At 47.4% G+C, this 23,174-nt stretch overlaps 1 protein-coding gene across 29 annotated transcripts in view; it reads right to left on the minus strand.

The window, feature by feature from the left end:
- LOC113578995 (neurexin-1a-like) overlaps positions 1–23,174 on the minus strand; it is a 297,820-nt gene that overhangs the window by 113,036 nt on the left and 161,610 nt on the right. For 14 of the 29 annotated variants that reach the window (XR_014123871.1, XM_081714757.1, XM_081714758.1 and 11 more), the window contains 6 exons: positions 22,233–22,259; positions 17,225–17,347; positions 15,232–15,613; positions 14,445–14,635; positions 13,197–13,370; positions 7,562–7,681 (listed from right to left, as the gene is read on the minus strand). Coding sequence is in view for 28 of the 29 variants with exons in the window: in XM_081714757.1 (XP_081570883.1) it covers positions 7,562–7,681; positions 13,197–13,370; positions 14,445–14,635; positions 15,232–15,613; positions 17,225–17,347; positions 22,233–22,259 (1,017 nt within the window). In the remaining variant the exon portion in view is untranslated. Of the gene's footprint in view, positions 1–202; positions 1,155–7,561; positions 7,682–13,196; positions 13,371–14,444; positions 14,636–15,231; positions 15,614–17,224; positions 17,348–22,232; positions 22,260–23,174 lie in introns of those variants that run through there. The other 15 variants (XM_081714756.1, XM_081714754.1, XM_081714755.1 and 12 more) reach the window with 7 other exon arrangements.

Genomic DNA, 23,174 nt, shown 5'->3' on the forward strand with positions numbered 1-23,174 from the left:
CTGGGGGGGGGGGTGCAATAGCCAAATCTGGAGGAAAAACAGAACGACAGATAAAACACAGAAGGACAGTCTGCGCGGAGGGATCGAATTTGATACGTGAGCAAAACCAGTCACATGAACTAGAAAGCCTTGAAAGCAATGCTGTGTGTGTGTGTGCGTGTGTGTGTGCGTGCGTGCGCGGTAAGTTTGCTTGGTTACCCACCGTGACCTGCGCGCAGCGAGGCGGGCGATCTGTGAACGGCGACGGGAGCTGGGTGGTGATGTTTGCCTCCCGAAGGTGGACGCGCGCGTCGGGGCCCGGCGGGGGCCTCCGAGCTGGCGGAGGCCCCCAGGGCAACAAGGCAGAGGGCCACGTAAGCGGCCGAGGCCAGCCGTGACCCCGGCCTCCTGCCCCTCAGCATCATCCCTGAGACGGCCGGCCAGCGGAGGAGAGGAGCAAGGGCAGCGTTGAGGGGAGGGGGCACACACGTACGCACGTGCGCCCACGCTTCACTGCTTCCGGCAGCCCATGCCCCACGTGCGCTCACTCACACCCGGATGCACACGCGCGTGCGCACACACCCTCGGTAAAAAAAATATATAAAAAATGTAAAAATCCCAAAGACAAGATAATCCACAGAGATACAGAACGCCGATGAAAACAAGCTCGAAGACCTGCAGGAGAAGACGGCCAAAAGTGTGTTCGGTTACAGAAAATCCAGTTTTGCAGCAGGACACTTTCAACTGTGAGGGAAAATAAGGAGGAAAAACCCCCCCACAAAATTAGGACACATTCGGAGTTGGAATGAGCGATCCGAGTCTATTCCCTACTCCTCCCTCTGTTTCCGCACTCTCCACGCACACAAAGAGCGAAGCGCAGGAAACCTCCACCAAACTCTCCAACCTCGCTGCGCAGCACACCGGGACTAACGTGTTAAGGCAGGGCGGACAAGTTTTCTTGTTCTTCCCGATTGCTGTCAGAGAGCGCCTGGGGAGAGTCTCTCCAGGCTGCGCTGTGCATCTCCCACCCGACGGCGGGGAGCGTCGCCCGGGGAGCCAACGGAGCGGGACGTGCTCTATCCTATGCGCCCGCGCGCCTCCCGAACATGGAAACGCACCTGGAGCCGGAGCAGTAAGTCAGCCACGAGGCTTCGGCGACGCGGCTCCGGAGGCTTGTGTGAAAGAGAGAGAGGGACAGAGCTGGAGGAGGAGAGGGAGAGAGGGAGGGAGGAAGGGAGAGGGAGGGAGGGAGAGGGAGGGAGGGAGAGGGAGGGGTAGACTCAGCAGCCAGCAAAGAAGTGAGAGAGCGTGAGAGAGAGAGAGAGAGAGATGAGGGGAGCGAGAGAGAGAGCAGCTATGCAAATGGAGAGACTCCGACTCAGCAAATAAGTGCAGCTGGGGCTCACTGCAGGGGGAAAAGGGTCCATTTGGACCAGGAGAGAACCAGAGGTGAGGACAGAGGAGACGGAGACACGCTCACGTCATGCGTCTCTTCTTTTCTACTTCTCGGCGACTCCCAAACTCCAAGGTGGATAACAGGCATGGCTGTTCATGGCTGTCCGCTTCAATCCGGAGGCGTTCCCTCTCACATCTCTTCCTCGCTCCTCTGAGGCGAGCGTCCGGAAATGGAAGGCGTCGCGAACCGGTGCTGGGAAGGCAGAGCAGTTATCCAGCTGACGGCCGGGCATGACGTCAGCCGGTTAGCGAGCGAGTTCACACAGCCCCCTCGCTGTCTTTTATGCCAAGTGTGTGCGAGCACGCGCTCGTGCGCACACACACACACACACACACACACACACATTCAGGGGCGCGGGAGCTCTCGTGCTGCACTGAAGCAGGCGGACTTGGTGAGTGAGCACTGTCCACCGGGACTGGTGCTGAAGTGGAGGAATTTAGCCGCACTCACTGATAAAAAAAGAACATTGTCCACCAAATAGTCTCAAATGGAAAAGCCAACCGTGCGTGATAGTGATTGTGTGTGTGTGTGTGTGTGTCTCTCGAGAAGGGCAAGATGTGGATGAAACCACAAACGCCGGGTTCATACCAGCATGGCCTGTTTCTACAGCAGAGCTCCATATCCCTCCTGACCAGCCAATCAGAGCTCGGCCCCCCCACAACCCAAAAGTCAACTTGGAGTGACATGATCAATGGCTCCCACTCTTCCTACGTTCTGCTTTGTTCCTTTAGTCTCCACGTGTCCACCGTTTTTTTATTAAAACATCTCCACCAAACACGTCCACCATATTCCCACGTTGCTGCGGCGCCGGAGACGGGCTCTGAAACCATGACAACCCATGAAAACCACCTTTTCTTAGCCTGTTTACTTTAGCACGTGCCACATGACCGCATGTCTCCCCTGGGGGGCGCTATAAGAGTTTTTGGCCAGTCAGAGCGAGTGCCGCAGAGATCCCCCTCTTCAGTGCGTTTATGAGCGTCGCCATCTGCGTAATTGTGGCTATCAAGGTGTTCCATCAAGAGTCCGGCTCATCAGAAACAAACAGGGAGTTTGATCAACCAGCGCTCAGATGACCTCAGCATCGTCATCAGGAAGGACTATAGGAAGGACGTGTGACAATGCGTCCCGCGACTTTATGGTGGTCCATCGCACCAAACGTCACCGTATCGCGCTTTCCTGCAGAAGGTTTAGTTATTTGGTACTTGGCTGCCCTCTAATGGTTAGACAGGGTAATTACAATGCAGCACGCACGGAATGTGGACAAGAAAGCGTCAGCGTCACACTACAGGCCGACAAAACTAATATTTGTCTTGTCGTTTTCCTGACTGAAGAATAACAACAAAACCTCCATCAACTTCCGTTCCACGCCACTGGGAAGGCTGCTTCCAAGGTTCAAGCACAACACTTAAACATTATTTATTTATTAGAAATAAATAAAAATATTCAAAACATTTCAAAAATGTTTTTAGCCCAAAGCTTTACTTGTCTGAACAGATTCCTCTTGCAGAGGCTGGTGATGCCTGTTCCTCGTCATGTAGAAGAGCTTGTAGAAGAGCTTACACACACACACCTGCCGTGCAAAGCCGGTCTGACACTACCAATCCTGGAACAGAGCTTAATTCTTGGATATTTTTACAACATTCATAAGCGAGATTGAATTCATATGCAAGGGCTGCGTCTGACTTAACTACATACCTCATTAAGCCCGGATTCCCGGGCTCAGACGCACACACTCTCTGAGGTCGCCGTAAAACTACACAAGCTTTGCCCAATTAGCCAAACCAAAAAGGAACGGTGAAAGCAAATTAGCAGGGGCCAAGTAATATGATCCGATCTCACATGCCCATGAGCATGAGGTCATTCAGTTAAGCGCAAAAAATTGTGTCGAAATTGCTCAGCTGGCATAAAATGAGACGTGAGCCCCCATAACCTAGCCAGCAAGAAGCCATACTCCGTGCTACTAACCGCGCAGCTGCTGTCGTAAAATAACACGGTGGCGTCCAGACGTTCATTTCCACATGACATAAAAAAGGAATTCGTTCAGCTAATTTACAGCTTATTTTAAAGTCCTCATTTGAAATAGACACCAGTGATTAACATCCCTGGGTCTGACATCACTCTTTTGTTTTTTGTTTTAGACGGTCCTCTGGTCTATTTAACGCGCAGGAAGTTACAGACGTCTGTGAAAGCCCAAATAAGGCAGAGCGCTGTAATGGGCCCAATTGCAGTAGTGCAGTGGAGCCACAACGTGCTGCAGCATGCAGTGCTCCACCTAACCTGCCTTCTGCCAGCACACCCGCACAGCTGGTTGATTTATTTGCATTTCCTCACAATCCAGCTTTGCAAATGTGCCAAAAAAGGTGGGCATTAGCTCACCTCAGAGAATCAAGGGTGTCGATTTCGCTCAGCATACACCAACACACACTGACACCAAGTGCTGATAAAAGTGCTCCGTACACGCTACACCCGCCTGGGAACAGTTAGTCAGTAGTTATTAAGCCTGGAAATAAGCACACATGCTCAATAACATGTTCACCGGCAGCCAGTAGACAATGTGGACCTTAAGGACAAACAACAGCTCTGCATGCTACTCCAGTGTAAGCACGTGGAAATGGAGTTTGGAGGATTTTGTGTGCGTGCGCGTGCGTGCGTGTATGTGTGCGTGTGTGTGCGTGTGTGTATGTGTGCGTGTGTGTGTGTGTGTGTGCGCGCCTGTGTGTGCGCGTGTGTGTGCGCGCGCGTGTGTCTGTGTGTGTGTGGGTTCCCCCCCCACCCACCCCACTCCTTACAAGGGTCTGGAGTGACATTCACGCACGGACAAGCATATAATCGCACTCTGCAAATAGTTGTTAATAAAGCTATAAATACAGCTGTCAAGTCCAGTGTGCCGGCGCACATCACCGGCATCTCCCATCTCCCCTGACGGAGGCAGGAACTCAACGCTCCATGTCTCTCCACTGCAACCACCCCCCCCCCCCCCCCCCCCCCCCCGTTTATTACAATACTCCCTTTATTAAACAATACTTCCTCAGACTTACATGTCATACGGAGCCTCGCTGTAAAGCAGGACTATGAGATCATACCCCAATAAGTTAACAAAACAGTCAGGGAGGTTTTAGACTTGGGAAATTATACAGCAATAGCCATTTTATTTCATTAGCAATTGCAACTCGGTCGTATACCATGAAGAAAAACTACTTGCATTCCTAAATAACTCCCACAATCAAATTAGCGAACGTTTGTTTTAAACAGCAATGAATGTGTTATGAAGTAAGCTGTTAAGGGGTTTATAGCGTCACCCCACCGTACGCCACTCCCGAGGCCCACATGATGCCGTCAGGAACTGCACGTACCGCGTTCAGGGGAAAAAAAAACGTGACAAAGTCAAGTTCGACACATGTGGGTGTTTGCAGGCTTCACAGCTATCAACTTCCACCGGGAGAAAACACAATCCTGCATCAGTCTTGATGGCTCTGTGGATATCTGCATACAGCTTTCAAAATTAATATTGATTTTGCTGTTATGATGAACTGATGTCAACCTCACATAAAAAAGCAAGATAATGTAAAATACAAAGTATGAACTGTGGTCACAGATCTTCTAAAAAGCAAAACGTTGGACGTGAAGTTCTCCACTACAGCAGACGGCTGTGGATCTGGCCTGCCCAGTTAGGACGACCAGACATACGGACAGACAAGGCAGCGCACGGACATCACGCTTGGCGGTGTCTCAGTGAGCTCCGTGAGTGGGTGCACACACACACAAGCTTGAATGGGTACCTCCACACACATAAGCATGAGTTGGTACCTCCACACACACACACACACACCTCACTCATACCAGCAGCAACTACAGCTTTATGCAATAATGCTCCAATTATCTGGCACCAATTCCTCTTCTAGCCAGGTGTGCAAGCTATTAAACGCCATTCAGTGGATATCTGATAACTGATACCACTTGGCTAACACAATTCTTTATTGAACAGAAAGGAGGACACAATGCAGTCTCGGTGTCTCCCGACTGCTTGCACTGAAGGCTGGCATGTCTGACATGATTTGGACGAGCAGGAGTTTGACATGAGTAGGACAGCATGCAGTGTGCGGACTGCCACTGGACGTCCAACAAAAGCAAATTTCCAAACCTTCAGACTGTCTCCTCTGAGAACCGCTCAAAAACAACCAAATCCTGATACTGAGAGAAATTGGAAGCCCAGTGAACGTGTCATTAAAGCTGTAACTCAAAACAAGAAGGTCTGGGAGAGAGAGGGTCAGATTTTAGCACATTGCCCAACTGTGATGCTATGATCGTGTGGGCAGTTCTCTACTAGGTTCCTCTGGAAATCTGAATCCTGATTGGCTCCCTGTTTGGCTCTTCAGAGACACCTACAGGGCTAAAGCAGGCAATGCTACTTGGACACTGTATTCTCACACCCTCAAGCTATGTGGCTGTGGGAGAATCTCACGCTGTAGGGTTGAGAGTTAGACATTCTCTCGCTCTGTGGTTGCTTAGAGAAACCTTTCACTGTTCAGTGGAGCTCATCTTCTACAGAGAAGTACAGGGGAGAAGAAAGCACAAACTAATATAATCATGGATTTCAGTGACTTAATCTAATAGTGTGTCAGATTATCTATTAGCAAAGAAACAGCAGGATAAAATTAAACCTTTACAGACACACTATTTTTTTCTTATCCAATAAATCTTAACTCTCTTTCATTAAAGCAAAGGATATTCAGAAGCGGTCTCTCGTAATCTACAGAACTACCCATAAAATGTTTTCTTTTCATAAACTTCATCAATCATCTACTTCACAGCATAGTTATGGTTTTAGCAACAAGCCTGGGCTCGGAGAAACAAGTCCCAAAAGCACGGCCATTCGGTGACCTCCTAGAAGGTCCTAGCACCCGTAGACCACTGCTCCAACTCCACAGAACCCAACCTCTCAAACACCACACCTCTTTAACCAATGCCCTGGCATAAAAACCTAGTGCGTAATAAGGACAGCGTCACGAGCACCTTGTTTCAGTGTTAATTTTCCTTCCTTTTACATACAAGCAACAGCACCTCCCTGCCTTGAAAACTCTCGCGCACATGTTGGCATCGCAAACGCCTGCTCTGCTCCACACGGACCAGCTATCCAGAGGAGCTTATGGGTCACATCACCTTTCATGAAGCCATTTGTTATAACCTCGTTATATTTAAGATACAGGATTTTTTTCTCCCTTTGTAAAAGATGCAGTGCTATGCCAAATGTGCATTTAACAATAACGATCATTATAATAAGCAGATAAATAAATATAATCTAAAATATTCTATTAACATTAATGGTGATACAAATTAATCTCATACGTTGCCTTCACAGTACTGCTACTAGTTTCTATTTTATTGAATGAAACGGAAACATTGATTGACCCATAGAAACAGAACAAAAAGAAGTGTACATTTTAAGACAAATAAGCAAAAGAAACGTAATAAGGATCTTTTAGACATCCAGTTCTTCACACGGGCAGTTTAGCTAGTATGGCTCTCAGACAGTGCTAGATAATGGGGTTTATAGGTCACACCCTGTCACCGTCTACTAATTACAGTGTAAGGCAGCCGGAATGGAGTTCGCACATCTTCAATGACCTTTGAAATGTCAAAGAAGCAATTTTTGACTGCTTAAGACACTGAAACAGGAAGGAAGATCAGAGAGTCTCACACACACACGCCAGGTGCACTTACCCTCGGTCTCACACGCTCCTGTGCTTAAACGCTGCGTCCATGAGTAACGTGCATGTTTACAAGCTAAATGAAAGGCCTTGTGATATATGAAGCTCTAAATGTGCTTTTACACTACTCGAACTGCTAGCTTCAGGACCCACTCCCACGTCACTCAGGTTTAGGAGTTAAACGTTTATCCCCTTTGCTTCCTGTGTGTCATTTGCACTAATACTTTATTTGTGTGTGTGTGTGTGCGTGCGTGTGTGTGAGATGTGCACTGAGCCTCCACAGCGAATAAAAGTGTGATCTTATTACACTGAGTAAACAAATCACAATAAATAACTCCACACAGCGAGCAGTTCCTCTCTGTCCATGCGTGTGCGGGGCGAGATGTGTGAACGTAGGCGGCTTCTCTGTCCCACTCACCGTCGTTACACAGCGGCCCACCGAATGAGGTCATACTGCAGTCACAGCTGAAACCTTCCCACTGCTGCAGACACACCCCCTGGTTGGCACACGAGTCCTCCTGACAAGTGGTGCTTGGACCTACACACAGAGGGCATGTGCGTTTGGCACGCACGCAGAGAGAAGGGGGGGGTGAGAGAGAGACGCTCAGTGCTTAGATCTCGTTACCTCCCACTCTTGGCATTAGTTCAGCTTATTTCTGAAATCGTCTACTTTGGGCTTGTTGCCATAGCAGCGTCCGTGAGTTAAGTTACAGGCTTGCTTTATGTTTGGAAAGTAAACTGCCTTAGAAAACATACACATATACGCAGCCGGTGGGAGAGAGCAGTAACCCAACAGGAACAGAACGGTTAGACTTTCTGTGGGCCGTGGGTCACTTCAACCACATAGCAAATGCTTGAAGTGAATTTCCCAGATGAGACAAAAGTTTGCAATCCTACAAACACCAAATCAAGTTGACTAATATAGTTTCTTCATCTTGACACGAAATGATCTCTGTGCAGTCATAAACTTAGATGTACATACACATTGGAATATTACCAAGACAAAACACACACAAAAAGCTGACAGAGGGTGCAAAAAGCATACACTACCTGCAAAAGAAGGAACACACAACACTCATGCAGAACAAAGTCAATCCCGCATTTATCCAGCGTTAGACGCGTTTAAGGATGTTTACGATGCTTTTATGCAGATTTAACTTTCATAATTCTCTTTGCCTCTGGATTCCTCTGCTTTAGCTTATAGTCGTACAAAGTGCATCACACATTACACAACAGGACAGAAAGAAGCACTGTTAGCGGGCTGGATGCAGGAGGCTTTGGTCCTCTTCAATATTTTTTTTTAGAAAACAACCTTTTGGTGTCCTGCATAGGTCACGCGAAAGGACACTGGTGGCAGTTGTCACACCCGAGCAGATCAGGTGATGAATTGGAAGAGGTTACAGTGTTCGTGTGTGTGTTTGGGGGGGGTTAGAGAGAAATTAAAAAGAGGCAAAGAATGTGTGTCCATCTCTCCATCCTGAATTAATGAGAGGACTTGGTGAAATGAAAATGTTAGCACAAAAAATTGCTGAAATGATTTATGAGTCATTTTAGAGTGCTGTTATTATTTTTATTGTCAGTTATTTTTAATTACATCGTTATACTTGCATAATACAGGAATGCTCAGCTCATTCAATTAACAGAAGTGATGTACTTACTGGATCTAAATGTGGTAGTATGTTCTGCAAATAAAAAGGTGGCTTCAACCTGCTGGTGTATTCTGTGTTTCTGGTGGGTTACTGTAGCAGGATTTGTACAGTTTCTTCAAAAAGGTTTGCCAAACATCATGGGAATATTATGGAACTTTACGACGTCTCTCACTATGGAATGTTACAGGATTTACGGCATTTTTGGTGGAATAAAGCACTGTGATGGAATTGATCATTTGGAGGTTATTTACATAATTACATCAGAGTTAAGCAGTAATGTTAAAACTTTGTCTAATGTTTGTAAGGCATTGCACGCCAGTCGTGGGTGAGTGGAGCATGGACCATACTGAGAGCATGCAAGCTAAAAACAAGCAGAGGAATAAAAGAAAGGGTGGGATGTTGGTGGGATTTAAAACTGGCCCGTCAGGGAAACCCCATCACCACAGATGCAAAGATGGGCGGGTCGCATTCAGGATTGGGAAATTTGTCCGTTTTGATGAGGGTATAAATAACCTGAATTTGGCCAGGTCAGCATGGTGACGGTTGGAGGAATGACACGGCTGATGATGATGGTGATGGTGATGATGATGATGATGATGGTGGAAATGGCAGAAAATGCAGCGGTTTCAGACCGAGCGTCAAACAAATAAGACAAACAAATAATCTACCTTGCAGGTCAGCTTTCATCAACGTAACTTTTGTCAGCAAAAAAAAAAACAAAAACAAATCGAGGAAAGAAAAGGAGGCAGAAATATGAGCTGTTAGTAATAATACTGAGACGCGTCAGACACTGGACACAGACACATGGCTGGGGAAGCGGAGAGAGAGAGAGAGAGAGAGAGAGAGAGAGAGAGAGAGAGGGGGGGGAGGGAGAGAGAGAGAGAGAGGGAGGGAGGGAGGGAGAGAGAGAGAGAGGGGGGAGGGGGAGAGGGAGAGAGAGAGGGGGGGAGGGAGAGAGAGAGAGAGAGGGGGGGAGGGAGAGAGAGAGAGAGAGAGAAAGGGAGAGAGAGGGGGGAGAGGGAGAGAAGGGGCAAGAGAGAGAGGGAGAGAGAGGGAGGGAGAGAGAGAGAGAGAGAGAGAGAGAGAGGGAGGGCGAGAGAGAGAGAGGGGGGAGAGAGAGGGAGGGCGAGAGAGAGAGAGAGGGGGGAGAGAGAGAGAAGGAGCGAGAGAGAGAGAAGGGGCGAGAGAGGGAGAGGAAGAGAGAGAGAGAGAGGGAGAGAGAGAGCGGGAGGGAGGGAAAGAGAGAGAAGGGGAAAGAGAGAGAGAGAGAGAGAAGGAGAGAGAGAGAGAGAGAGAGAGAGAGAGAGAGAGAGAGAGAGAGAGAGAGAGAGAGAGAAGCTGAGAGATCGGGCGCAGCAAGGACAGAGCTAAACATGCGTACATAAAGAGATAGTCTCCTGCAAGAGAAACTCCGATGGGAAAGTTTCCTCTGGCAGGGACATTTTGCCCCATTTCCGCGGCGTGAACTTCACGAGCTTCTGCGCGAGATCACGCGCTCACGTGTGGGTGCGGACATGCGCAGGAGTCTGCGCATGTATGAGTGTGTTCATGTGTATGTGTGTGTGCACGTGTGTTTGAACTTTGCGTTCACGTTTGTTACTGGAATTCAAAACAAGTCAAGCCAGGTGCCCTTTAGGCTGAGGCCAAGCTGAGAAATCATTCACAATATATGTGGGAGAACAGCACGACGAAACTACGGTTTGTTTTAGCTGCTTATTGTCAATGTGGAAAATGGCCAAATAAGAATGTCTTGTGTAAGTAAGGCTGCAGTTTGGGACATCCTGCCTGAGACCAAGGTAATGCCTCGATTTCTGGAACAGTGTTTTAGTGTTCATTCCTATTTTTCTTAATGTCATGAGTTGAATTTAAACATGTGAAAATGTAATTCTGGATATCAAGAAGTCAATTCTTACTAGTAAAAATTATATTCTTCACATCAAAAATTTATTTTTTAATAGTGTAAATGTAAAATGTAAGAATTGAATTCTTACTAGTAAAAATGTTTCCCCCAATTAAAATGGATGGGAAAAGTGAGGAATTATCAGTAGTAGAGAAATAAGATATTTACTAGTAAAATAAATTTTTACTAGTAAGAATTTAATTTGTACATGTGAAAATTTAATTCTTGAAATCAATAATTCAGTTTCTTCTCTTAAATTTTAATTTTTACTTGATATCAAAAATATAATTTGTACAAGTGAAAATACTGAATTCTTGATATCCAAAATTACATTTTCACATGTACAAACTGAATTCATATCAAGAAAAATAGAAATAAAAGTTAAACCAGCTTGCCATCGATATCTGGAAATCTGGATTTCTGTAACAGTAATATGTGCTATTGTTGCTGCTTCATGCTGGAGTACATTTGCAAAATTTGTTTAACCATCAAAGGTTAGATAGGGTCCAAACTTCCTGCTGCTGATCAGAAGTGTTTAAGATCTTTGTCTCCATCATGTGAGTTGTATTCTCAGTGCTATGTCTGTAATTTACATGCTTGATTTACCTCACTCAATTCTTCTAATCATATGTATATAACAAATGTATTTGTACATCCGTAATGAACCCGTTGAAGCCCAACTTTATACAACGCCCCTGCATACCACAAAAAGCCCAGAAACATAAAGGCTTTCATAGCAGCAGCTAAAACGACGCACTCAGCAGAAAGGTGTGCGCGAGCCGCTATCTGCTCAGCAGGGCCGGGCATATGCTCAGTGCAAACCGTTGGCAGCATGCTGGGACCATACTGGGAGCAGCAGCTCGGGGCTGCCGCGTTGCCGCTTCATTACCAGTACAGCCAGCCAACCGGTCACGGGAACAGAGAGAGACTCGTCGCTCCGCTCACATCTGGAGGATGTGACATCACCAAGTGACGCGCTGTGCAGGATGTGAGGGACGGTCTTTCTTCCATGGCTAGTCTTACTGCACGTTTCTTCTCTCCAGCCTTTCCCAGTTAAACTCACCCCGAGCGTCTTCGCTCCATCCTTTCCAGACTGAATTCACAATAAACGTCCTCTGGGCATCCTTGCTCAACTCTGTTCACACTGGAACTGTCCTCTCTCCATCCACTCCCGTTTAAAATCTTCAGAGAGGTGGTTTGTGTTTTTTTAAATCCCCTTCGCCCACCCGCATCCTCCTATGGTTGTTAAACTGCACGTGCCTTCCAAGAGATTCTCACAGAAACGAGCGCACTGTTTTCAAGTGTGACTTAAGCCTGTCTGTGTTTGATGAGCATATAAGAGACTGCAAAAGGTTTCACTCACACATAGAAAAATCTTACTGTGATCACACTTTTAAAAAAGTTTTTTTTTACACCTAACATGAAATGACATTCATCACTAACACCAATTTGTTGCATTCATAACCCTTTTTTGTGCTTAGTACAAAAAAACTGCCTAACTTACTGTCCTTGAAAAAAATAAATCTAATATTCTGGGATCTCATGGAGCCTCTCCTCCCCTGACCGTGGCCATCACCAACAGGACAACTATTGATTTTTTTTATTTTTACAGCCTCTGGTATTTTTTCCAACTTTTGCGTTCATTCCTTTGGATGTTTCCATCACTTGGCACTGCCACATAATTACCACTGCTGTTTTCTGCATATCATCCGTTGATCTGTCTGGGTCTGGAGGTCCTACAGGATCTCAGCCTTGTTCACCACCTTCTGTGGTTCCTCCCAGCTGGGCTTGAACGTGTCCGGCTCTCAGGCATCTGTGACTGGAGGTGTCATGGCAACAGCCTGGGAAAACCGCATTGCACTGTGTATGTTCCTGTATATGATCCCTGCCACTTGGTTCTCCCTCTGTTTCTCGAGAAATACCAAAGGCTGAGAGAAGAGCTAGAAGAGAAGTGGAAGGCAACAGTGGTTCCCATGGTAACACTAGGGGCAGTGACCCTCAAACTGGGAGAGTGGCTCCAGCAGATCCCAGGAACAACATCTGAGATCTCTGTCCAGAAAGGTGCAGTCCTGGGAACAGGAAACTACACAGGACCCTCAAGCTCTTCAAGGCCTCTGGTAGACCTGAGCTTGAAGGAAAAATGATATATACACACATACATGCACACACATGCACGCATGCTCATTCACATTTCAATATATATATATATATATATATATATATATATATATATATATATATATATATATATATATGTGTGTGTGTGTGTGTGTATAAAATGTGAATGAGCATGCATGTATGTGTGTGTGCGCATGTATGCATGTATGTGTGTATATATACACCTACATACATACATACTTACATACGTACACATACATGTATACATGCATACATATACACATACACACATACATACATACATACATACAGACATACACTAAATCAGAGAATGAAAGCAAGAAAGGAGTTCAATAGTGCCACCTAATGGCCAGTGCATGTCTCACCTTCGCAGCCCCTCTCAATCTGACCCACACAAGCGAGTGCATCAGAGATGAGGTCAGGGAGCCGGCCGTTCAGGTCCACGGACGCCAGGCAGCCTTGGAAGCCCTCTCTGGCGTGCACCAGCTTGGGCAGGTCCCTGTACATATCCTTGGCCACACCCCCAATATAAAGGTCCCCTGCAAAGGGAGAAGATAAGATTGTGAGCCATCTTGTGGACATGTGGCGCTATTGCACTCCAGAGGTGAACGTATAACACAAAGAGCCCCAGGCGTTTAGACCAGAGGATTTGAAGACTGAAGCTCAGTTCTTTATTAACATAAGAAGTTCAAAATTACTTTCCATGACTCCGTAAACACTGTGTTTCAAGACAACTCATGCATTACTTAGGACTGCATTAATTGTGACCTAAATACCTAATATTTTTTATAATAAAACCCTCATTTTTACTCATTACCTAAAGTGAGGCACGTCTCCTCTGCTAGAGACATTAGGACTGATACTACTAACAACAACAACAACATTAAAGTCTCTAGCTACTTACATTGACATAATTGATGTGAATTAATCTCTCTTCTGCTGCTGTGGTTCAGATCACTTTTAGCACCTGTTACAAAACCGTATGCTGCATGCACACGCAGCATTTGAGCACCGCGTGGCTCACGTTAACCTGCCGATCTGGAAGCCGTGCGCAGGGTTCGCACTTCAGCCACGCGAGAGCTAGACGCGCTCACGTCGCGAGACCAACACAGCCGATACAGACTAAAGCTCTGCATGATCTGTGATTGGAGGCGCCACGGAAACAAACCCGGGAAGGCCGTACTGCATCGCATCATCACTGATGGTAAATACAACTGCACATTAAACCATCAGTGAGCGCCGGGGCCCCGACGCTGAAACAGCAAGACGACAAACTCGTCTTTCGCGCTACACGCAGACGGGAACTGGAGAGCGAGGACTCCGCAGGCAGCGGCGCTACAGACCAGGACGAGATGAGAACGGACTAAGGAACGCCTCAGCTGAGTGGAGAGGTTCTCGTGCGCCAGTGCTCGCCGTTTGTGGCCGTGATGACGCCTGGAACAGAAAACGTGCCTCGACCACAGCGTTGCTTCTCCTTGTCTGTTTGTAAGCGTTACGAAGCACACGTGTGACAGCAAATTCTGAACACGCAGTCCCTCGCTATCTAAGCCCCCCACCCCCGTCTGCATGCGCGCACACTCGGCAGATGACAAAGTGGGAGGAGCCCAGCCTACCCTTCAGATCCAGGTTTTTGGCCCCCATGGTGGTCTGTGTGGTGACCTTGGTGTCGATCTTGACGGTGTGCAGGTTGTTAGTGTCTCGGGAGATCATGACGTTGTGCCAGTGGTTGTCGTTCAGGGGCTTGTTGGAGTTACCCTTGATGAGGTGGGCACCGTTGCCCAGGTCTGCTACATAGTGCAGGTAGCTGGGAGAGGAGATTGCAGGGGGAGAATAGTGAGCCCAGAGTCACCATTATGAACCACACACACACACACACACACACACACACACACACACACACACACACACAGAGAGTGTGGTGATGGGTATGATCAGCAAACTCCCTGCCAGACAGAGGAAATCATTACTGAGGTATCTGAGGTGTCCGTTTTTCACTCATTTGTGAGTTTTTATGCTGGGTTCGGCACCAAGCAAGCGTTACCAAGGAAACAACAGCATGCCAAACTATTTTATAAAAAGTGCCTCAGCATTGCAGATTGTCTACCTAACCATTTAGAGAAATTAAAAAAGAATTAGTGCTGATAACACCAATCCGTGTCACGCTAATGATTCTTTCGATTAAAAACAGGGCCCCGAGTTATTCCTGACCTCGGAATCCATAAAATGGTTACCTAGGAAACAGATCGGATCAAAGATGAGTACCCGCGACTGCACATTTGGTTGAAACCAAGCACTCGATTCCGTGTAAACCAGAAGCTACCTGAGACGGATTTGCGGAGTCCCGGCAAGATCACTGGTCAGAGCAGGGTGGCTGTTCTGTCTGACCTGCTTCCAACTTACCCTTTGACAAGCTCCACCACTATGAAGTCATTGCCGTCGCCGCTGTTGTAGAGGATGAGGCCGTTGGACGAGGTGGTCTTGAACTGGAAGAACAGGTGCATGGAGTAGTAAGCTTGCAGGGTTGCCAGGGCAACGTAGCTGGAGCGAGACCTGAAGGTCACGGGGTCGGCGATGATGTTCTTGAAGCCAATCATGGCGTTGAGCTCGCAGTAGTCGATGTCGCCGTTCTTGCACAGGTCGATGTAGGGCATGCCGTTGAACGCCAGCGCCTGCAGGTGCCCGATGAAGTTGGAGGGCACCACAGGCTGGTGGCGGCGCTCTGTGACGATGCCCGTCTCGATGTTGTGGAACTCCAGCTGGGTGTGGTCGCCGGGGATCTCCACTTCAGACATGCAGAGGACAGACAGAACGCCGGCGGTCCAGCCGCGTCACATTCGCTCCTTGTTTGCTCGACAATCGTCATTCTTTAGGAAGACGTGCAATAAACACACTTGCATCGTACTGAAATCAGCATGCTCCGTTATCTGTCCACAGACACACAAGCTAGCCAGAGCAACAATCTTCCCAGTGGTAACGCGGATTGCAACTCCCTGTAGGTGAGAGTATGATTGGTGCTAAAATAACTTAGTTCCACAATAATCTTAGTTCCACAGCTTTGCAGGATAGAGGAGCGGAGTCAAGCTGGGATGACAGCGTCATTTACCTGGGATTTGAAAACGTTCCTTATTGTTAATAAATTTGAAGAAGTGTGTGAAGTACAATGGATGCCCACTGTATGAAGTTCTGCAAAATGTCTGAAGATACTAACGTCTGAATATTTCCCTGAAAAAAGAGAAAAACCTCCCCCAACTTAACAGCTGAACTTCAACAGAAGTCTAAGCGTTTTTTCATTAATTACTCACTCTGTGCACTTGAACGGGGTCCGTTTCTTAGATGACAGATTAATCTCTCATTCCAGCGCAGGGTCTGGCTGTAAGTACTGCACTAAACTGAAATCGAATTTAAGTTGTCAAGTCTCTTGTATTTGACTTTTTTTTCTGCACTTACGGTCCATGCAAAGGACTTCCGAGACTTCCGAGAGGTTCTTCAATGACGCTCGGTGACAGAGACTATTAAAAGGTTACACAATACAATGGGGTGTGCTGAAATGGGAGGAGCTGAATTGGGAGGTGCTGAAGCAGGGAATCTAACTATCTGCTGGAGTTTCTCTGCCCCCTGCTCAGAGCATCTGCTCCTTAAAGATGAGTTGGGCAGCAGTAAGTCGGCCCTGTCTAATATCGCCTTGTGGGAATCTACTTTACGTGAGTGTCTATACATATTCAAAATACTTGACTCAACTCCCCTATCTTTTGAGCACGTACTCAAGCCTGTAACCACTGCTCGTAGAGAAAAATAAGGTGACAGAACTTTTGCAGGTTCCACTCACCAGGAACTGTCATGCTTGACATTAACACACGCCTACCGTTCAGGTTTAATGTGTAATTAAGCAAATTGCTGCTCAAAAAAAAAAAAAAAAAAAAAAAAAAAAAAAGACAGCAGCGTCTAGAGGTTATTCCTAACTTTAAAGAACTCAAAGTCAGACGCACGTCTCTCTGCTGCCTTCAGCTAACGTACTTGGCAGCGACATCGCCTGGCTACGAGGAAGTTAATTGCTTTTCAGGAGAATGATCAAATCAGTCGCCAGTGAGCCAAGCGCAGACTAAAATATCTAAGAAATGACAGCGTAGCCGCTTGTGGCCGCTACTTCGGCGCCTCGTGTCACGAGGCTGTTTATGTATGGGCTTAGTACCGGAAAAGTCCTGGAAAAGTCTTTGTATTTGTGAGTGCGTCCCCGAGCAGTGGGCGTGCGTGGACCCGGCGGACCTGCAGCTTTGCACCTGGCTGCCTGCTGTATTCCCACTTACCTCCTCCCCCTGAAACACATGTAATGTCTGCTAGCTAATGTCTGCTAGGGTGGTGTGATGCAAGCGACCGGGGGGGGGGGGGGCGTTACCTTCCACGCGCTGCAGCTCGTCCACGCCCAGCTGCAGACTGCGCCCCCTCCGCGACACCCGCACCGTGTGCCACTCGTTATCGTTCAGACCCTGTCCGGCCGACAAGCTCTCTGGGCCCTTGCCTGCAAGACAGCCCAGAGACGGGTTAAAAACGTGCACGCTCCCGGCGCTGGAGGCGAGGGACAAACACAAAAAGGACAGTATGGAAGTCAGGAGACGTCATGGCTTTATAATAGCATCCAGGCTACCTCCAGCACGGCAGCCGCGCGTGGTCTCCGCTGACAGCAAATACAGGCCAAATAGAAATTACTTACCCCCAGGCATTTAAGATAAACCCTCTCAGGGTAGCAGAGGGTGTCTTAATTGGAACCCTATCGGTATAAAACTTTATATATAGAAAGTTGTTATCTCTTTTCCATTTCTGACATTTTCCTTACACAGGTGTGAATCAGGAGTTGAGCTATTCAGGGAAGATCTTGACAGATGCAGAGTAATATTTCAGACCAGATTTCAAACATTTAAAAGAAACATTTTAAGACAAAAAGGATAAAGCTGGATTTTACTTTACAATATCAGTTGTGCAGTAACCCCACTCACCACACGATGGCAGCATAACTTAGCTGTAATAGACGGCCCACCGTATGAACTTCGGGCTGGTGGAGTCAGCCTTGGAACAGTCTCTATTGTTTATTCACGGCACAATCTCACAGCCTCCAATCCATAGCACTGAATTTCTTCTCCCTCAGATACATGAATTATGAACGATGTGTCAACATCATATTTTCTCCATCAAGCTCCAGAGCCCCTCCCCAGCTGTGTGAGAGTGAGTGTGTGTGCATGTGTGCGTGAGGTGTGCAGGTGTTTTACTGAGACGTGGACACAGCGACACCGCGAGACAATGGTGGGCCTAATTGCCCCTTCTGTCCCCCGGCAACCTTCACCCGCGCGCACACACCTGCAGACGAGGCAAAATCTCTTCCTGTGGGGCTCTGGCTCGCTCAATTACCGCAGCTCGAGGTGCAAGCGCCGACGCTCAGGCCAACGTGCCCAATGCAGCGCGACAAAAAAATAATCAAATCATCTTCTGGACGTGTATATTAATAAACTTTCCCCAAACGTGGGTTGCGGTTGTCTCCCTAAGAGCTGCAGTAAAACTGTCGGTATTTGCTAGAGGAATTATAGGTGCTGTTCCCTCTACAATGTACCGACACATCAGTACTCAATGGTGCTTTCGGGGAAAGGCCCTGAACATTAGATGAAGAGGCGCTGTGTTACACACGCGTTTAAAGAAAAACATTGATTGTAGCTTCTAATTTCTAACCATCTTCCCATTAAGAGAGAGACGGACTTTCTTGCAAAGAGGTGACTAGATGTGCCAAGTTTCTAGACTCTGTCTCTTGCTTTCTCTGCACCCCACCACACACACTAGAGAAGGCAGTAGCGTGCGGGCCTGACATGCAAAGCCATTTACAGTTCCCGTGTGTGCAGAGAGGCTTGCAGGATGTCAGAACAAGAGAAGATGCTCTCGCTGGGACACACAGTGCGTGGGGCGTCTTACGTGCTCGGCGTCTCAAGAGTGAAACGGGCAAAGCGTGTATGCTCACCGAATCTGCTCTAACCGCTATGGATCGTTTTCAGACTTCCATGCGAGTGGGTTTATCTTGCCTTCCAGCTCCAACTATCTGCGCTGGCAGAAAGTAGAAGACAGTGCCAACGTCAGGGAGGAAAAAAGGCGCAGCGTGACGATTGAGAAATATGTCGCTACAAGCCTCCAATGTGGTTAGTGCGTAATGACGCTGCATGGTGCTGGATAGCGCGCCATCTCATTTGCATAACGGAACCCGCCCCCTGACGGCTTTCGTTCCGAATACAGCGCTGGTCCTTTGCGGTGAGGTGTTCTTCTTCTAATGGTCCAAAACGCCATAGCTCATGTGAGCCGAATGAAACTCTACGCCTATCGGCGATAGATGCAGCAGCTTGCGCTCTAACCGGCCACTGTCTCAAGGGGGTGGGGGTGGGGGTGGGGGTGTAGAGATGGGGAGAGATGTTCCTGAGGAGCAGGAAGTAGCCCAGTCTCCAAAGAACATGCCACTGGGTGCCCTACCTTCTCCCGCCCACTCAGAGGACACACACACACACTCACTCGATACAGCGATGTCCAAATCCAAATAGACTTGCCCCACCCTCACTGATCTCCCTCCGGTCAACGCCTTAACGACCATTGGCTTCTCTCGCTTTTCTTTCCGGATTATTCCGCTTTCCCGGCCCTTTCCGCTGGCACAAAAGCAAATCCCCCCAGCCCCACCCCACCGGGAAGTCTGCGATAGAATGTGCTCAATCTCACGGGAGGGCGAGGCAGTTTTGCTGTGTAAGCAGAAACATCGTGGAGGATAGGCCAGGTGTAGACAGACGCTGAGCTGATTAAGGGCCTGGAAGTGGGGGGAAAAAACCCAAACCATATCTGGTTAGAACTCGAGCAAGTGTAAGACAGCTGCCATTAGTAATATAGGCTGCCGGGGAAGTTGGGGATCGTTTCTGCGATCCGTTCTCTGGAACTACTGCTCCGGGAACAGTTAATGCAAGCCGTTGAAAGTGTTGTCATGTGCGCATGTACATGTCTGTCTGCCTGTCTGTCTCTGTCTGTCAGGCTGTCAGTGGGGTCGAATCAAAGATGGGTTATCTAGGCTGCTTTAATAATATATATAAATAAAAAAAAACGCTCACAACACAACCTTCATCTAAAGACCTGCTCTGGCCTGAAGCTAAGAGACAACTATGAAGCCAGACTGCCTCTCCATCACAGAGTTAGGAGAAAGGACCCTATAAAACTCAGATGAATTACCTGTCAACATCATTTTTTTTTTTAACAAATGTGTTAGACCTTTGGAAGCCTTAAGAACTCTGCAAGTAAGTCGATGGTACAATAACAATCTTTAGCAATTTCTGTGCTATACAGTAATGTTTTAGTATCCTGAACAAAGAACCGAGGTTACTTTCAATATATGGCTATTTTTCATATACACGGCATGTAAAAGAACAGGAAGAGCTCTAAGCAGCGATCAATAAAATACTGGAATTTGGAATTCACCCTCAGGGCCAAGCACTCAAAGCAAACATTGAATCGGTGCCATAATTCCTCGGAGAGCCCACGGTCAACGGAACATGTGCAAGTCAAATAAGAGCAAAGCGAAACCGGCTCTCCATTTGGAAGTGCCTCTGTGTGCTGTCACCCTGCTTGTTAACTGCTTTTAGGCCAAAGGGCGCTTAAGCTGCAGTTAAGTACTGTTTCTCCCAGGATGCCCCAGGGAGTGCCGGGTCCTAATTGACAGTGACATGCTCTCGAGTCGATGGTGGCTTTTTGGGACAGGGGAAGATTGGTGGGCCAGGTTATTACTACTCTGGGACGGAAGCGTCAGGAGGGGAGCGTGCGGGTAGCTCAGGGACTCTGAATGACAGAACCCAGGGGCGGCATTCCGTTGCGTGACAGTGCGAACCGAATATAGGTTTCTGGGTAGCAAGTATAATGAACTTCCCAGGAAACTGCAGAGAATAATTCAAAAAGTGAGAAAGAGCCAGGCAAATTAAAACTATAGCAACGTAACCACCACTGCACCTAACAGAGGGGAACACAGCAGTACTGTGCAATTCAGTAGCAAAGAATCTCTTTGCAGTGGGTAGAAATAAGCAGTCTTGGTTTCAAGAGTTACTTTCAAAAATATTTATAGAAGTAACCATAGGATATCACCATTACCTTGGCCCGAGAGACTTATTAGTGACATTAAAACAAGAAGTATTTGTGTTTGCCTTTGTGCACTGACATAGTTTTATTTGGACTGCATCTAGTAGGTGCACACATGCTTACGAACTCGTTTCGGGGGTAAGACCCCAACGCCGACTGGTGGAGGCAGTGAAGAGGAAACGGGTCACCTAAGGACATGGTTTGCTCACGCCTCGCCTCAAAACCAAGGTCGTGGTGGTACAGCAAACAATAAAACAAAAGAGGGAGACAGAGAACGAGAGCAAGGTATCAAGAAAGACAAAAGGTTGGCACAGGGCCAGAGCTGTTGAGTCACAGGTCATCAAGAACACGTTGAAACATTTGTGCCCCTCGTGAGGAATCATTGAATTCGTTGGGCGAACGTCTCGTTCTCTCTCCTTCTAGTTCTACTTTCCTCTCCCTTTGTCTTTTCTTTCTGGCCATTCTTTCACACTGCTCACTGCCTCCACACTCTGTGCGCCCCCCCCATTCAATGCACCGAGAGTCAGGCTAATGAGAATAATAAAGATCGCAGTCTGTGTCGCCCCACCCCACTGTCTCAAAAAGCACGATCGGTTCACAAGCGGTCTGACAGCATGAGCGTACGAAGCACGGCAGTGAACAAAAAAAAAAAGAAACACAAAGACAGACAAGCAAACTGGCGTGGCTGAACTAGTTCTGTGTTGGACGCGTGTGCCACACTCCAGTGGCTCTGAAGTCACCCGAGGGGCGTCCGGATTCGTCCGCCCGGAACGGATGGAAAGCCGTGACGAGTCGGCAGTGGCGGCTGTGTTGAGGCTGCTGGATGCCTCAAGCATCGCTCGGCTTTTCTCAAGTATTGCTCCACTTGTCTCGAGCCTGGCCATGCTAAAAGCAAGCTAACGTGTCCCGTCCCCATCTGGCATGGAGATCCACGGTCCCTCCCATAGTCCCTCCCATAGCCTACCCTCCCCGGCTTTCACTGGCCGCGGTGTAATTGGAGGTGATAAATCAGACTTTCCTCATGTTGCTACTTAGGAACCAAAGGAGCTTCCACCTAGATGTGATTTTAGCATAGAGTAACATGGATTGAACCAAAACAGCTGAGCATTGCAGCTTCGCAAACCCAACATGATTTTTAGACCCACACGTACGTAGTACATTTCAACTCCGTCCTTCTCCCCACGGCGTGAGAACATAAAGGTTAACAAACACACATTGGTTGATGTAATGACAAAGAATGTGAAGAAGAAACAGGAACAGTCACTTACTGGAGGTACAGTTACTCCTGATACAGTCTGGATGGGGGAGAACACATGAGATGTCAATTCAGTCTTCAAGGTTACAGCTGCAGACATTCATTACAGTGGACGGTTCACCCCTCCGGGGACGAGCGCACGGACACCCGGGTCACCCTTAATGCTCTCCACCATGCAATACCCCTCGGCTCTCTCACCCGTTGCACTCCCAGCCCCAAGCCTGGGCAAATCGGCTACTGATAGCGTTTCGAATAAAGAGGATAAAACTTCCCCCTTGTGCTGTATTTTGGAATTCTGGGAGAGATATTGGTGGCTGTGGAAGTTTGGTTTGGAGCAATACAGTGCAAAGAATCACTACATTAAAGTGTGTTCACTAATTGGGTTACCTGATAAAAGACCCGAGGCATGGGCAAAATAACCCTCCATTACAGTACCACTCAGTTTGACATTCAAAATTTACTGATTTTTATTTCTCACTAAAAGTATTTTTAATTCACTAGAAGAAAATCTGTAATTACACTTTTTGCCAAATGTAGGGGATTTATTTATTTTTTGCTGGTTAACTAACTTAGCATACTAGCATAGTATTATTCCTTAGAATGCATTCAGTGAGGTTTTAAGCTAGTCAGCTGGGATCATGATTGAAACCAAACTCCTTTTTCCTTGCATGTTTACACCGAATACAAACATTTCAGAGTACAGTAACTGCATGCCTATTTAATAACTACTGCACTACAACTAAGTTAGCTAACCAGGTGGGCATTCAAAATGACTCAGGCAACTGTAAGATAAATCTAGGTTAAAAAGAGGCCACACACATGGAAACAAACTTTCCAAATATACATAATAGAAAAGTGGCTGTCACACAGTTTTGAAAATCCACTGTGGACATTGTGGATCAGTGTTTCAGAAAGGCACAGATCTGGGTTCACGACAGCTCTACAACTTTAAGTT

Source organism: Electrophorus electricus, chromosome 5, assembly GCF_041902795.1.
Source record: "Electrophorus electricus isolate QZ-2024a chromosome 5, ASM4190279v1, whole genome shotgun sequence".
In the NCBI taxonomy this organism is placed as follows: domain Eukaryota; kingdom Metazoa; phylum Chordata; class Actinopteri; order Gymnotiformes; family Gymnotidae; genus Electrophorus; species Electrophorus electricus.